This window comes from Grampus griseus (genome assembly GCF_964374135.1).
Source record: "Grampus griseus genome assembly, chromosome: 1".
NCBI classification, from domain to species: Eukaryota; Metazoa; Chordata; class Mammalia; order Artiodactyla; family Delphinidae; genus Grampus; species Grampus griseus.
In genome coordinates, this window is record NC_139017.1 from 87,332,508 (window position 1) to 87,346,531 (window position 14,024).

General features: G+C 60.9%; 1 protein-coding gene across 4 annotated transcripts; it reads right to left on the reverse strand.

Moving 5' to 3' along the window:
• Positions 1-1,619: 1,619 nt before the first annotated feature.
• AMPD2 (adenosine monophosphate deaminase 2) lies at positions 1,620-13,735 on the reverse strand. Of its 4 annotated transcripts, none has more exons than XM_082675424.1 (18): positions 13,309-13,735; positions 8,134-8,264; positions 7,786-7,916; positions 7,052-7,120; positions 6,851-6,962; positions 6,421-6,607; positions 6,047-6,188; positions 5,845-5,934; positions 5,461-5,590; positions 5,100-5,294; positions 4,880-5,011; positions 4,507-4,670; positions 4,145-4,271; positions 3,892-4,055; positions 3,478-3,598; positions 3,049-3,222; positions 2,756-2,866; positions 1,620-2,640 (listed from the first exon to the last, which is right to left on the reverse strand). In XM_082675424.1, exons 1-18 carry the CDS (start codon positions 13,316-13,318, stop codon positions 2,431-2,433), a joined length of 2,400 nt encoding a protein of 799 aa, XP_082531550.1. In that variant the 5' UTR covers positions 13,319-13,735; the 3' UTR covers positions 1,620-2,430. The 4 variants fall into 4 exon arrangements, 3 of the variants coding, with proteins under 3 accessions (XP_082531550.1, XP_082531551.1, XP_082531552.1); XM_082675425.1 differs by lacking the exon at positions 13,309-13,735 and adding an exon at positions 12,303-12,408; XM_082675426.1 differs by lacking the exon at positions 13,309-13,735 and adding an exon at positions 9,545-9,588.
• Between the last annotated feature and the right edge of the window lie 289 nt (positions 13,736-14,024).

Consider the following 14,024-nt stretch of genomic DNA (forward strand, 5'->3'; position numbering starts at 1 on the left):
TCTGTTTTAAAATTATTTGCTCTCAATAAATGTTTAAAAGAGAAATTTCTGAGAGACAAAATATCTAGAAGCAAGTTGTTTAAAAAAAAAACAGTGGGGAGGTTGTTAAGAAACTTTTTAAATTGGTAATATTCTTACAGCTAGGCCTCAGAACACTGAGAAGAATGTACAAGGGACGAGAAAATGGAATGAAGGATTCTATTATATGACAAGTTCAATGAGAAAATACGGAGCCTTGGCTGTCCTAAGTGCTAGCAAATGAGACAGGTAATTCTTGCCTTCTAGAAAGATCTTCTAATCCTCCTTCCTTGTCTTACAGATGAAGACAACATGTTTTTTACTGTTAAATACATTCACCTCCTTGAAAAGTAAGTTCCCTTCAGCCTGTTAAAGCATCCTCCCTTGGGCAGATGCAGGCCCAGTGTGAGGTGGGGAGCCCTGGACCCCGAGCTCCCCTGGCTCCAGCCCAGATTCCGCCACCAGCCAGTTGCATCTCCTGGGCCTGTTTCCCCAACCAGAAACCAGCCAGACTTGTACAATCTCTTGCCCAGCATCCAGCTCTAACGTTCTGCTCTACGTTGTGTAAACGGCTAGAACAAATTGGCTAGAGATGCCTTCTAAAGACAGAAGAACCCTGGGCCTTGGCCAGGAGTGCGCCTGGCCAGTAGCCCTCAGGAGGCAGTGGCATCAGGGGAGCTTCTGCCCAGAGGGCTAGGCAAGATGCAGATGCAGGAAGAGAGGCGGGGCTGGAGCAGAGCGAGCTGCCCAGGAGTGGGGAGGCAGCCAGCCTCCTGTTCCCTCTCCAGGCCCTCAGTTAGGCAGGATCACACTGTTCTAGGGCTAATTGTGTCTGAAGCGACCAGCCGTCTTTCCCCTCCCTCAGCAGCAGCAGCAAACAGCTTCTCCATCGCCAACCCAAGACCCTGCACAGCACAGGGCACATTCCACTCTCCTCCTTACACGGGCAACAGAGTCCAGCAACCTCTGTGCCCAAGGAGGTGCTCCAAAAATAATGAATTAAACATGGGACTGAAGCCAAGCCGGTTAGGTCTGGATTCAGAAGGCACACGCTTGCTCCAACCCTTTGCAAGAGAATCTGCCGGGAGCTTGCAGATTTCTGCGCTATGCCTCCCACCTACTGAATCAGAATCGCAGAGGGTAGGACCTGGAAACAGCGTTTTAAACAAGCTCCCCAGAAGGGCCTGATGTCCCCAGAGTTTCAGAACCACTGGCCTCAGGCTTGCTTGTAATCTCACATTCCCACATCTACTAGGGTGTCCTAAGAGGCTGGAGGTGAGGAGGAAGTAGAAGGTGGAAAGGGGATGCTACTCCCCAAACTGATGTGACAGAGATGTGCCCGAGACCTGGGGCCAAGTCCATTTCAGAGGGGGCAGGCTGGACAAGGGCCTAGGGGTAGCAGACAGGTCCCCGGTGGGCCTCTCCTCCCACCCCGCTGCCTTTGTCAGTTTCCACATGCATAAACACACTCAGTCAAGCCCAGTCACTCCCCTCAGAATTTGCTGTATCTCCATCCGCAGTGTTCCTGGACCCGACCTCAGCCACCATCCACCACGGCTCTCCCTCTCCCGACAGAGACCCCATCTGCCTCGTTACTTAAATAATCTTTATTTCTCATGCACTAGGAAAGATGGGATTGTATGAAACACTGCAATTCATAGCAAAGGCCTCGGTCCAGAACACAACACAGGGGACCAGGTGGGATCCAGGTCTGGTCAAAACTCTGGGGACCATTGTAGGGATACTGCCCTCAGGGCTGGTGGCAGATCCAGGATGCTCCAGCTGCAATGGCGTCAGACACAGCACAGGGCAGCTGCCCCCTCCCACAGAGGCACAGGGAGCTGACACCAGGGGAGCACATGGACCAGAGGAAGGACGGTGAAAGCTGCTGGGCCGTGACTTGGCAGAGGTGCTGGTCCAGCACCTCCGGGGCCCAAGCCCAGGCAGCCAGGGCTGTGACTCAGCCAATTCTACCTGCTGCAGATCCCTGGCAGTCCGTGCCCACAACACACGTGTACAGGCCACACCTGACTGCCCCTCAGCCGCATAAGCAAGACGGAGGCCCAAACTCAAGCCCCAGCCAAAGCTCAGATTTGCCCAAGCCAGGACCCCAAGGGCCAGACCCCCACAACCATCCCTGGCTCTTGTGGACACTCAGATGCCCGCAGGACAGCCAGCCTTCAGAGGATCCTGGGACAGGTCCACCAGCAGGGCAGACCTCAAACCTGGGCCATCAGGTGCCACCCAAGCCAAGACAAGGGTAAAGCGGCTCCTGGGCGGCACAGATACAGGTAGAAACATGCAGGACAGAACAAAGAACAGACACATGCAGAGACCACAACAGGGCGGGAGGGGTCTGAGGACAGAACGTGGTCAAGGTGCCAAGACGCGGGGGCACTGTTTGGGCCGGGCTCACTGAGGCCCCGGGCTCATGGTGATGCCCGCCTCCTCCGGGATAGTCTCCAGCATCTCGCTCTGCACGGCCTGCGTGATGAGCGCCAGCTCCTGGCACAGGGTCTCATGGCGGTAGCCCACACGGATGTCCGGCACATTGGTGCGGCGGATGTCATTGCCCTCAGGGCCCTCCTTGGTATAGTTGGGTCCCAGCCAGTGGCTCTTCACCTGAAGGGGCAGGACAATGAGCAGGGCTGCAGCCAGCTCTGAGGGGCCAGCTACCCTGGGACCTTCCCAAAACACAGAGCAGGGGAGGAGAGGGGATGCCAAGGGGGTGCAGTACCTTGTGGGAGAAGCCACTCATGAGCACACTGTTGCGTGCCAGCTCGCACATGTCGCAGGAGCTGAGCTTCCACACCTGGGTGGCGATGCTGTACTCCTCCATCAGTGGCTCCTGCACAGGCCAGGTTCCCTCAGGCGGGGAGACCGGGCCTGCCACCCGCCCCTCCCATAGACTTGCCATGAGGCATGCTGCACTCCACCAGCAGAGGGCAGCACCAGCCCCGAGACCTGCCCTGTCCGGGTGGCCTTCGTGCCCCAGGACACCCGCCCACCAGGCTGCCGCCGTGTGCTGACCTTGGTGAAGTGGAACTGCAGGGGATCGTCGGTGGACAGTGAGACCATGAGGCCACGGGACAGGTACTCAGGTAGTGGGTTCCGGTGGTAGCTGAGGAAGAGGCTGTTGTTGCTGAGCGGGGACATGGCAATGCCAATCTGGGCCAAGTAATACAGGTACTGCAGGACCGGGGCCTGGGCAGGCAACAGGGAGGGCAGGCCTGTCAGGTGGCCTCCAGCCTGGGGAGGACACCTGGCTCTGGGGGTTACAGGTCACAGTGGGGGACAGAGGGCAGTCCAGGATGGGCCTGAGTTGCACAGGGTCAGTTACAGCCAGAATCCAAGTTCGGGCCTCCGTGTGGAGGCTGGGGTCCAAGCTGGGGAGGAGAACCAGTTGCTAAAGAGGCTTGAAGGGCTGGGAGGAGGGGAGGCTGGGGTGCGGAGCCTGACCTTGCGCAGAAGCAGCCCATGCGAGATGTTCTCAGCCAGCATGAAGGCCGACACCAGATGGTGGATGGGCCCGGCCTCCCCACAGTGCGGCCTCAGCACAAACGTGTGGAAGCCCCTCTGCCTGGGGGGCGTGAAGACAGCGTCGGGTCCCAAGCCTGGCTCGCCTGGGCTCCTGAGCCCCCACCCAGTGACTTTGTGGGCCTAGGACCAGGGGGCAGGGGTAGATCCTTGGTCAGCGAGGGCTGACCCACAGAGCCCCGAGGGCAGAGAACCCATCCCATCTAAGACTGGGGCCAAGAGGTGGGTCAGAGATCTGGTGGCCCCAGCCCAGGGCAGGCCCAGAGCAAGGCCTGCTGGCTGAGAGCTGGCAGGGCAGCCAGAGACACGGCACCAGCGGAGCCCAGGAGCAGGCACCTGCGCAGGTGGTTCAGCATGGCCATGTTGACGAAGGTGTAGTACAAGTAGTAGGCATACGGTGGGTTGTCCTCCTCCACCCAGGCCTCGGGGAGGGGGCTCTCCAGGTTAAAGATGTGGTTCTCAGGCTTGGACTCATCATCCACGCTGTCAAAGCCATCCACCTGGCACAGGACACTGGGGTCAGGTCCAGAGCCGCGGCCAGGCCTGAGGCAGTGTCCCCCCCATACCCAGCCCTGGGCCACACCCTCACATGCTCCAAGAAGAGATGCAGCTCCGGGTGGCTGGCAGGGTGGATGGTGGCCTCGAACAGTGGCAGAAAGATGTTCTCCAGCATCTCCTGGAAGTTGGCCAGCTGACCCTTGGTACGGTACACGTCACTGCAGGCGAGACGAGTGCACACAGGTATGTGCAGGTCAGGGCAGAATCACAGAAGCATTTTTGAGCCATATTGGGTGTGCCGGGCGGGACAGACCGTGAGTGGACCAGGGAGTCCCTCCAGTTCCGAGGGCTCGGCTGGGACAGGGGAGGGTCAGCCATCCCAGGAGGGCAGGAGGAGGCCCTGGCCTCCTGACCTCTGCCCCCACGTTCCCTCCCACTCCAAGGGACACTCACAAGAGGCGGGGCACCTGCACGAGCCAGCGCACGTTGGGAGAGTGTACACGGTGTATGACGGCCCAGTGCGCCAGCTTGTCCCACTCGTCCCTTGAGCGCCCGTAAATGGAGAGCCGCAGCTCCGCATTCTGGTATTTGCTCTCTTCCAGGTCCGACATCACCTCCTGGGACGTGTGAGGCAACTGTCACCCTCAGGCTTCTCACCCGTCCCTGTCTTCGTGCCCACCAGGTGTGCTCAGTCAGACCCCTTCATGCCTCTCACCCACCCTCCCCACCCACCTATGCAAGCCCCCAGCTACCCACTCAGGGAGGGCTGCCGCAGGCCGACGCTGCCCCTCCCTATACGTGGGCCCTGGCAGCCCCTCCTCCCTACCTTGATGATGTGAGCAAAGTACTTCCCAGAAACCCTGTTGTCAGTCTTGATGAAGATCTCTCGGAGGACAGACTCCCCAATAGGGTTATATTTGGCATTGAACTTGTCAAAGCGATGGAAGGTGTTCCTGTCCTGGGGGAGAAGGGCAGGCCCAAGTCACCCCTGACCCCTGGCCCGCACACTGGCCCAGCCCCTCAGCCCCTCTACCACTGGGACGGACCGCGTGCACATCGAGCGTGTCCACACTCAGGTCGTAGGCAGTGAGATTCATGCTCTCGAAGACCTCCCGCAGCGTCTGCTCGCGACCCTGCTCCATGTGCACGATCTCCTCCAGGTGCCGCTTCATCGCCCGTTTGATGAAGCGCAGCAGATGCTTCTGGTTCATGCAGGACGAGGCATGGATGTGCGTGTCCACCTGGGGGGGAACGGGGACTGCTGGGTCCACGGGAGGCCAGGACAGTCCGGAGCCTGGGCAGTGGGATGGGAGAGGACTCTTCAAACTGGATGCTGGGTGGGGACCCAGGCCCTGGAGGGGGAGGCTGGGCAGAGGTGCAGGGTCAGGCTTGGGGGTGAGGACCCACCTTGCGGATGTTGTAGAAATCTCGGTGTGGCACCTTCTTCTGGGCGGCCAGCTCCTTCATCTCATTGAGCAGCACGTGCATCTGGAACTTAGAGCTCAGGTACTGCAACCGACGGTAACAGAATGACTTTCTGGGCAGAAGGAGAAGCAGGCAGGGGCTCAGGCCCGCAAGGAAGCACCTGGGAGGGCCTGGGTAGCAGAGCAGAGGGAGGAAGCAGGAAGGTGCAGGCCTGAGGCTGCCAAGGGGGCAGCAGATGACGGGAAAATCTAGGACTCGGTGACTGAAAGGGTGGGAGACTGGGTGACAGGTGTCTGGGGCAGGGCTGGGGCTGGAAGAATCCGGGCTGGGAGGGGAGACGAGTGTCTGGTACGGGCACAGACTCACATGGGGCCATTGATAATCAGAGCCATCAGCACGTTGACATCTGCCACAAATTCCTGCAGGTCGGGGTACGGCAGCTCCACCTCTGAGCAGCTGGCGTGTAGGGGGAGCTTGAGTGAGGAGAGCAAGCCAGGCCCTGTGGGCCCTCCCGAGCCGATGCAGCCCGCCACAGCTTCCCCCCCAGAATGCCCCACGCCCCTCTTACTGCTCATCGGGTTCCCTGCGGGTGTAGACGTGAACCACGCCCTGCACCATGCGCAGACCCAAGCCCAGGTCCCCCGGCATGGTGCTCGGCTCACAGTGCTCATACGGGTGCTGCTCCAGCACAGGGGGGTGCACTGGGGCATCTGCAGGGGTGAGAAGGGTGGAGTCAGGGCCAGGCCTCTTCCAGGCCACCCGCTGCCTGGCCCAGAAGCCCCAGCAGGACAGCTCCTGCCCCTGCCTCCACCCCCGCATGCCAAGAGGCTGGAATGAACTCGTGTGTGGGACAAAGCAGGCAGGCTGAGGTTCCTGGGCACCAAGCTCAGGGAGCCTGGGATACCAGGGCACTTGGAGTAGGACAGGGATGGGGGATCCCACCAGCGGACACAGGGGTGTCCGGGCCCTGCTCATAGGTCCGTGTCTCCAGGGGCTTCTCGGCCAGCTGCTGCAGGTACCGGCGGGTGGTGGGGCAGAAGCTCTGCAGCGACAGGGCCATGTACTTCTCCCGGATGAAGAGTGCCCGCACCACGCTCTTGGCTGCGTCCAGCAGGTCTGTGAACGGCACCTGGAGACGGGGAATCACTCTCCTTGGTCCCAGTCCCAGACCCAGACCCGACTCACCCTCACCTCTTCCCTGGGCCTTGACCCCAGAAACCCTCAGACCATTCTGCTCTCAGCACAGCAACTAGCTTCCAGCCAGACCCTCTGCCCCTCCAGCTTCAAGAAAGAGAAACACCCTCTCTGGCCTCTACCCCCAGCTGCCCAGACTCGGGGAGCCCACCAGGATCCAGGGGACGGGGACACTCACCCCACACTTCTCCTCCCCAGAGATGGTGACCCGCTGAAATTCCCGCTCCAGCACCACATCTCGCTCCCACAGGCCCCGGTCGCCCTGCCCGTCACGCTGCTCCTTGTAGAGCCTACAAGTGGAGGGTACGAGGGAGGGGCTGGAGACAGCAGTGGGACAGGCCCCAGCCCTGCATCCCCCGTACCCCTCTGCCCTCCTCACTGGAGGTCCGAGTCACTGTCTGTCTTCAGGAAATCTTGCTTGGCCCGAAGCAGGATGTCCGGCTCCAGCCTAGAGGTGAGAGGAGTGAGAGGTCAGGCAGCTGAGGAGGCCCTTGCTCCCAGGTGCCTGCACTGTCCTAGGTGCCGTGCACGTGGTGTCACCTGTGGTCCTCACAGGGATGTAGAACCCTATGCCGTGGGTGCTGCTCTTGCCCCACATCGGAGATGAGAAAGCACACCCAGAAGTTAAGCAACATGTTCCAGGCCACGCTGGTGGGTAGAAGACGGAACCAGAACCCAGCAGCCTGACTCCAAAGCCTATGCTTCACACCACTGCTCTGCACCGCCTCCCCAGGGGGCCCCAGAGGGAGGACTGCTTGGAAGAGAAGAGATGGGGCTCTGAAAGCGTCCGGATGGAGACAGAGGGATGCTGGGCAAACTGTCCTGTGTCCCTCCCCCCAACCCCACGCTTCCTGTGCCCCCCACCCCACGGCCGCCTGGCTGTGCCCCCCACCCCACGGCCGCCTGGCTGTGCCCCCCACCCCATGGCCGCCTGGCTGTGCCCCCCACCCCACGGCCGCCTGGCTGTGCCCCCCACCCCAGGGCCGCCTGGCTGTGCCCCCCACCCCACGGCCGCCTGGCTGTGCCCCCCACCCCACGGCCGCCTGGCTGTGCCCCCCACCCCATGGCTTGCCCCTTGAGGTGGCCTGTCTGGCTCTGAACCTGGGGGCTTACTTGACATCCTGGCTGATCTGCCGCTCCAGGCGCTGCCGCCGCTCCTCCAGTTGCTCAATGGGGCTCTCCTCCGGGAACTCGTATGGGGCGCTCCGGAGCTCACTCTCAGCCAGGGAGCGGCTGAACAGCTCCTGGTGGGAGGGAAGGAAGGGTCAGTGTGGCCTGGCCATCAGGATCTGGGGATGGGGTGAAGGCACAGGAGCTGGGGGTACCTGGTACGGGCTAGGGGATCAGGGCACAGCCAAGCGTGAAGTAAAGGGACAGGTGAGGTGGAGAAGGGGTGAGGGGAGCAAAGACTAGGCATGGCGGCAGTGATGGGGGGACACAGGGTGCGGTGCCAGGCGATACCTCGGCGATCTCCTTGCATTTGCCATCCATAGACGTGCGCAGGTCGAGCGGGAAGTGCTTGAGGCAGGGGGCAGGGCCTGGCAGGGATCGGGCAGACTGCAGCGGAGGGGCCCCCAGCCCACCCCGAGCCTCTGTGGAGACAGTGATGCAGGGTCAAAGGGTGAAGGGCAGGGCCTGGGTGCACTGGAAGCCCTGGGCCCCTGCCTGCCCCAGGCCAGCCCCGGAGAGAGGCCAGTCACCCCTCAGAGGCTGAGAAGTGAGCCCGCATGTGGACCTCACCTGCAGTCTGGCACGGGGGCCCCTCACCCATTCCAGGCTCATGGGTGGGGCCACGAGTCTGCCCCTAGAACAAGTGGATTCATTCACCCCAGGAATAAAAATCTGAATCCTGGACTAGGGGCCACCCCATCAGGCCATGAGAGAACCTCCATGTGAGTACCTGCTACAGGCAGGCACCCACGTGTCCATGTACACACACACACACACACACACACACACACACACACACACACACACACACACACACACACACACACACACACACACACACACACACACACACACACACACACACACACACACACTCCCCACCACCCCCCCTCCAGGCGCTCATTAAGGCCACACCAGCGATGCCAAGTGCACAGCTTCCAGGGCAGCCAATCCAGGATCAGACCTGCCTCTGGACCAGCAGATGCCCCTCTCAAGGGCCAGGGTCTGCGCCTGATACCCTAGACGTACAAAGCCCGGGGAAGCCACAGCTGCCACTCAGCTCTGACCTGGGGACCAGCCTTCAAAGGAAGAGGAAGAGAGGAAGTGGAGAACCTGGTTGGCAGCAGGAACCCTACCTCCTCCCTGGAGGCCTGCCCTCTCCCCCAGGACCCCAGGGCTGCCAAGATGTGGACTGGCCCCAGCCTGCCCCTCCCACTGCTGGCTGCCCCTCCAAAGGGAGCTGCCACAAACAGTCTGCGCCACTCAGAGGCCCCAGGATCTGGGCCGGAGGCCCTGGGGAAGGGAGTATCAGAAGCCAGAGTCTCTCTCCACGGAAGGAAGAATTCCTCAGCTTCCAACAGGAGGCTGGCACTAAAGGCCTTGAAGCTGATAGTCTAGAGAGGCTGCCTGAGCTCCCAGCCCACCCCAGGGGACCCTCTCTGGGCTCCCCAGCCCCACCCTCCCAGCAGGAAGCTCTCCCAGTCAGCCGTGGGGGGTACTCCCCTCCAGCACCCTCCTCTTCCCTCTCCACTGTGGCTCAGGATGGACTAGAGACTCTACCAGGCAGCATGCCTTGAAGTCTCTGGGCCCACTTCCCAACACCCCAGAGTCCTGTCCTAAGGCTGGACAAAAAGAAGAGGGGGTGCCTGCCCCAGATCCAGGACCTAGCCCCCCCTCGCCCTGGTGCCTGCCTGGGCCCTACCTGCAGTCAGGCAGCGCCGGCCAGCAGCCCTGTGCCCCTTGCCCGCCTGTTTGCTGAGTGGAGCTGCAGCCAGTCCCCCAGGACAGCTCAGGGGCCGGCACGGGCTGTACCAAGTGCAGCTGCATGCAGGGGAGACCCTGGGATGACGGCAAGCAGGGGACTGGGGAAGCTCAGGGGAGTAAAGAAATCAAGGGAAGGAGTATCAGAGTTGGGAGATAAGAGGAACCCCCAAACTGAACAGGCCCTTAACCTCTACAGTGCCAGGGCCCAGCCCAAAGTGGGGCCCCCAAGGGGGTGGAGCAGGGCAGGCCGTTATGGGCAGGGCAGGCTGGCAGGGAAGGGACAAGCCTCCTTAAAATGCAGTGCCCTAGGGGATAGTGTGTAGGGCCTGGCTAGCCAAAGAGTAGGAGGGGACGAGCAGCCCTCCTCACCTCCATACCCAACAGCCCCAGGCCAGCTTCCTCTGCCCAATGGCCTTGTTTGTCTCACCACTGCCCTCTGGGCCCCTGACTACGGGGTCTCTTGGGAGAGACAGGGCCCCTGCTGGGGAGAGGAACTGGCTGACAGCCGGGGTAGAGGCTCGGTCCAGGAAAGGACCAGTTACAGAGCTTCCCTGTTGCCCAGGGGACTGGTTCATGGCCCCCTAGACCTCCAGCCCCCGTCCAAGCCTATCGTTGGGGACAGACTGCCCAGGAGAAGAGGTTCAGAAGTGGGACTAGAATTTGGAGGACTTGAGTCTGACTCTGTTCCCAATTACTGGCAAGTCTCTACCTTCCGGAGGCTTCAAGTCTGCCTATAATGAGGTGATAAGGAGTCCTGCCCTGCCTAGCCACAGCTGCTATAAGGCGCACAGAGATACGGCTCTGCAAGATAGTTCTGGAAAGTACCATCATCTGTGATTATGAACTCCTGGGACCCTCCAAACACTCCCCACGTGCAGTCCCACCCACTGGGGGCGGGAGGAGCTTCTGGGCCCAGCGTAGGCCAAGGCAATGAGCAGTGAGGGTGTGAAGAGAACAGAATTGGCAGGGTGGGAACACTGTCTCTTACTTGGAAGAGGGCAGAGCAGAAAGCAGAAGGAAGATGGGCACCAGCTCTGCCCTCAGAGTGTTAAGACAAAGCCTAAGGCCCTTGCATCCCCCAAGAACCCTGACCCTACACGGCTCCTCCCCACTTCTAACCCCCTCCAGAGAGACTGACCACAGACCTCCAGGGCTGGTGTGTATTGGGTCAGCAGAACTGAGTCAAAGGCCCTAATCTCAACCACCTCTCCTAGCAGGGTGACCCAGGGTCTCCACAGAAATGCTGGGGTGACCAGGACAGGTTCTGGCATGCAGAGCCATCCCCCCAGCCTGCCAAGCCACCACACAAGGCTGCCAGGGTTCACTAGAGGTGACAGACAGGCAATAACCTCCACACTTCCTGAGGCCAGGTCTAGAAGACCCAGCTGCCTGCTGGTCCCTTCTCCCAGGGTCTGTGCTACAGCACCACACCCACACCCACATACACACACACACACACACACACACACACACACACACACACGGCGTGGGGAGGGGTGGTCAAAAGCCAGAGAGGGCTACTCCCCAGCCATTCCCACCAGCTCCAAGATTCTTGCCAACCTGTCTACCCACTTGACCAGAGCCCCTCACTCACTGCCAAGGCTGCCCTGGCAGGCAGAGAGGTACCCAAGGCTTTGACGCCCAAGAATCAGATGCTCCCACCATGTGACCAACCCAAGGTATACAGATCTAGCCTCAGGGGACACACCCTCTGGAGGCAGAGACCTGGGCACAGAGAACACAGACCCTCAGGCCAATACAGAACTCAGGCCAGCATCTTCAGTAGCATAAGAAAACCAGGAGGTAGGCACAAGCAAAATCAGGCTACAAGTACAGACAGGTGCTCCGGGGGTGGGGGCACTGGCTTGACCTGGTCACCAAAGTGGGGGTGGTCTTCCCTTAGCCACAGGCCTGGGAGCAGCAGACGGCAGGTAGCTATCCCTCAGCAAGCACGGACCCAGGCAGCCGAGCCCTCAAGGCGATGGGCACAGCTGCACCACGCTGCAAGATCCAAACAGTGCAGAGATGCCTACAGGAGTGGGAGCCGAACCAAAGGGTGCAGGAGCACACGCAGGCCGGCAGCGGCCCCAGCCTGAGCCCCCGCACGGGCCCAGCCCAAGGACACCCCATACTTCTGAGGAAGCTCACAAGACAGATCAGGAATGAACAAACTGCAAACAATAGATACAGTTGAGCCCCTAGACCCTGGATGCCGGGCGGCAATAAGTATGCCTTAACATCAGACCCCCAGTAAGGGGGTTCAAGATCTAGGATCCTAGAAAGAGTAACTAACTGCAAGAGGACAGCCTGAGCCTGCCTGGTAAAGGCACAGACACCAGCAGTGTGGCCAGTCTGCAAACTAGTCAGTCCCACACATCCCCCACTCCATTCACACACACTCCACATGCAAACAGTCTTAGCACATCCACACGCTGACACGTGTGCAAATACACTCTTGCTGCACCCACACCCATGCCCACTCCTCGTTACAGAGGACAGCATCCCCGACACAGAACCCTGTCACCCTCCACCCCACCTCCCTCCCCACACCACCTCCCAAGCCAGCTGGCCCTGGGAAGGGGACAAGGGGCACCACTGCAGAGAAGGTGCAGGAGAAGCCCCCCTCCTGAGGGGACCAGTGGCCTGGGCGAGAGGTAGGGGCAGAGCCAGCCTGAGGCCAGGAAGCACACACTCACCTGGTACTGCAGAGGAAGCCTGCAGGCTGGCCCGCTTCTTAAAGGGATATTTGGCCTTGGATTTGCCGGGACCAGATGAATAGGATGCCATGGCTCCGGCCGCAGAGACGGCGGGGGGAGTCTGAGCCGCACCAGCTGGGCCTGGCTCTGCCACATCCAACCCCTTCCTCTGCCCCGCCCCCAGCGGGAGTGACTGATGCAGGAAGCAGAGGCCCCGCAGGCGGAAGAGGCCCTGGCCATGATTTCTGATGTTGTCTAGGCAACCTCAGGAGGGGGGGGGGCCTCCATCCCTGCCCCTTTAACCCTCCCTTCCTCTCCTCAGTCCGCCGGAGTTACACGGATGGTCATGTCACTTGTTTCCTCACTTCCCCTGGGGGGTGGAAGTGAGGAAACAAGATGGAGAAGGGCCAGCCCTAGCACTCCACGAAGCCCTCAGGAGCCCCTTGCCCCTTGCCCCTTGCCCCTTGCCAGGGCTCTGGAGCAAAAGGGTCAAAGTCCAGGCTAACTGGTCCAGCCAGCCAGGCAGAAAACAAATAGTAATAGAGAGGGATCCAGTGCAAGCACCCCCAAGCTCAGAACACTTTCCTCTCAAGGCCAGCGGATTCCATGAAAATCCAGCCCCTCTGGGGCAGAGTCCCCTTTTTTCCTCGTCGGACCCCCGGCCCCAGGGGTAGCCCAGCTCGGAGAGGATGGGGTAGAACTGAGAATCCCAGCCCAGTAGGGAGGAGCCTGTCTTGGGAAAATTCCACTGTCCACAGAAGCTACCCTCTAGGAAGGCAGGATGGCCAGGAGTCAGGGGCTTCTCTGGGGTCTGGGAAAGAGACCCTAGCGGCTTCTGACTTTGCCTTCTGTCTTTCCACACTCAGGCTCTGCTCTCCAGGCGCTCCCCGGGAGGAGCTGTCCGCCTTCCGTAGGTCTGCAGGCTGTGCCCACCCTCTTGTCACCCTGGACACTGCACTTCTCTGTCCCAGAGACCCTGCCCTCCTTAACACGCGCACACACTCACCTGAGGCCATGCTGCCCGAGCCCTGAGGGGTACCGGGATGTCTGCTCTCCAGGGTCTGCAAAGCCGGGAAGCCCGGTCGCGAGGGACGGGAGAAGGGCTGGGATCCAGACCCCGGCAAGTCGCTCCAAGGGCCCCTGCCCTGGCACTGATATGGGAGAAGTAAGACAGTCTTTCAAAATTGCTGGCTGTAGGGAGGCCGACCCCTGCCGACCTGGGCCGCTGCACTGGCCTTGTAGACCCCGGCGTCCCGACCCCCAGCCCCGCACTCCAGAGGCGGGCAGGCCACGTGCTCCCCAGAGAGCGGGACCCGGAACTCGTCTGGGCTTCTCTCCACACTTTCTGGGTATTCGGGTCGGACTCGGGTAACTGGACTGTGGTGGAGTCACGCAACAGGTGCAACCCCACTGAAACCTCGCCAGCGCCGGCGCGCTTCTCCGCAGTCCCAGGCCCCGCCAAGTCCGTGGCCCCGCCCCTGCTCGGGCCCTCCCCCGCCAAGCCGGCCCCGGCCCCGCCCCCGCCATTTTTCCTCTTCCCGGCGCCACGTGGGCAGCCGCCGCTCGGCATCCGCCCCGCAGCGTCTTGGGCAAGGACTGTGCGTCAGCTTCCTCACCAGTAAAGCGAGATGGGGTAATCGCAGTACCTCACTCAAAGGGGTTATTGTGAGGATGAAACGTTAGGCACCTTTGCATGATACCTGGCACAAAGCCAGTGCCCAA

Bases quoted from the DNA above. Each gene is read 5' to 3' on its own strand.
- AMPD2 (XM_082675425.1), bottom strand. From the start codon at position 12,393: ATGGCATCCTATTCATCTGGTCCCGGCAAATCCAAGGCCAAATATCCC. The intron at 7,121-7,785 runs GTAAGCCCCCAG...TCTCACCTCTAG, and splicing joins CAGATCAGCCAGGATGTCAA to GCTGGAGCCGGACATCCTGC. The intron at 4,056-4,144 runs GTGAGGGTGTGG...GTCCTGTGCCAG, and splicing joins TGCATCTCTTCTTGGAGCAT to GTGGATGGCTTTGACAGCGT.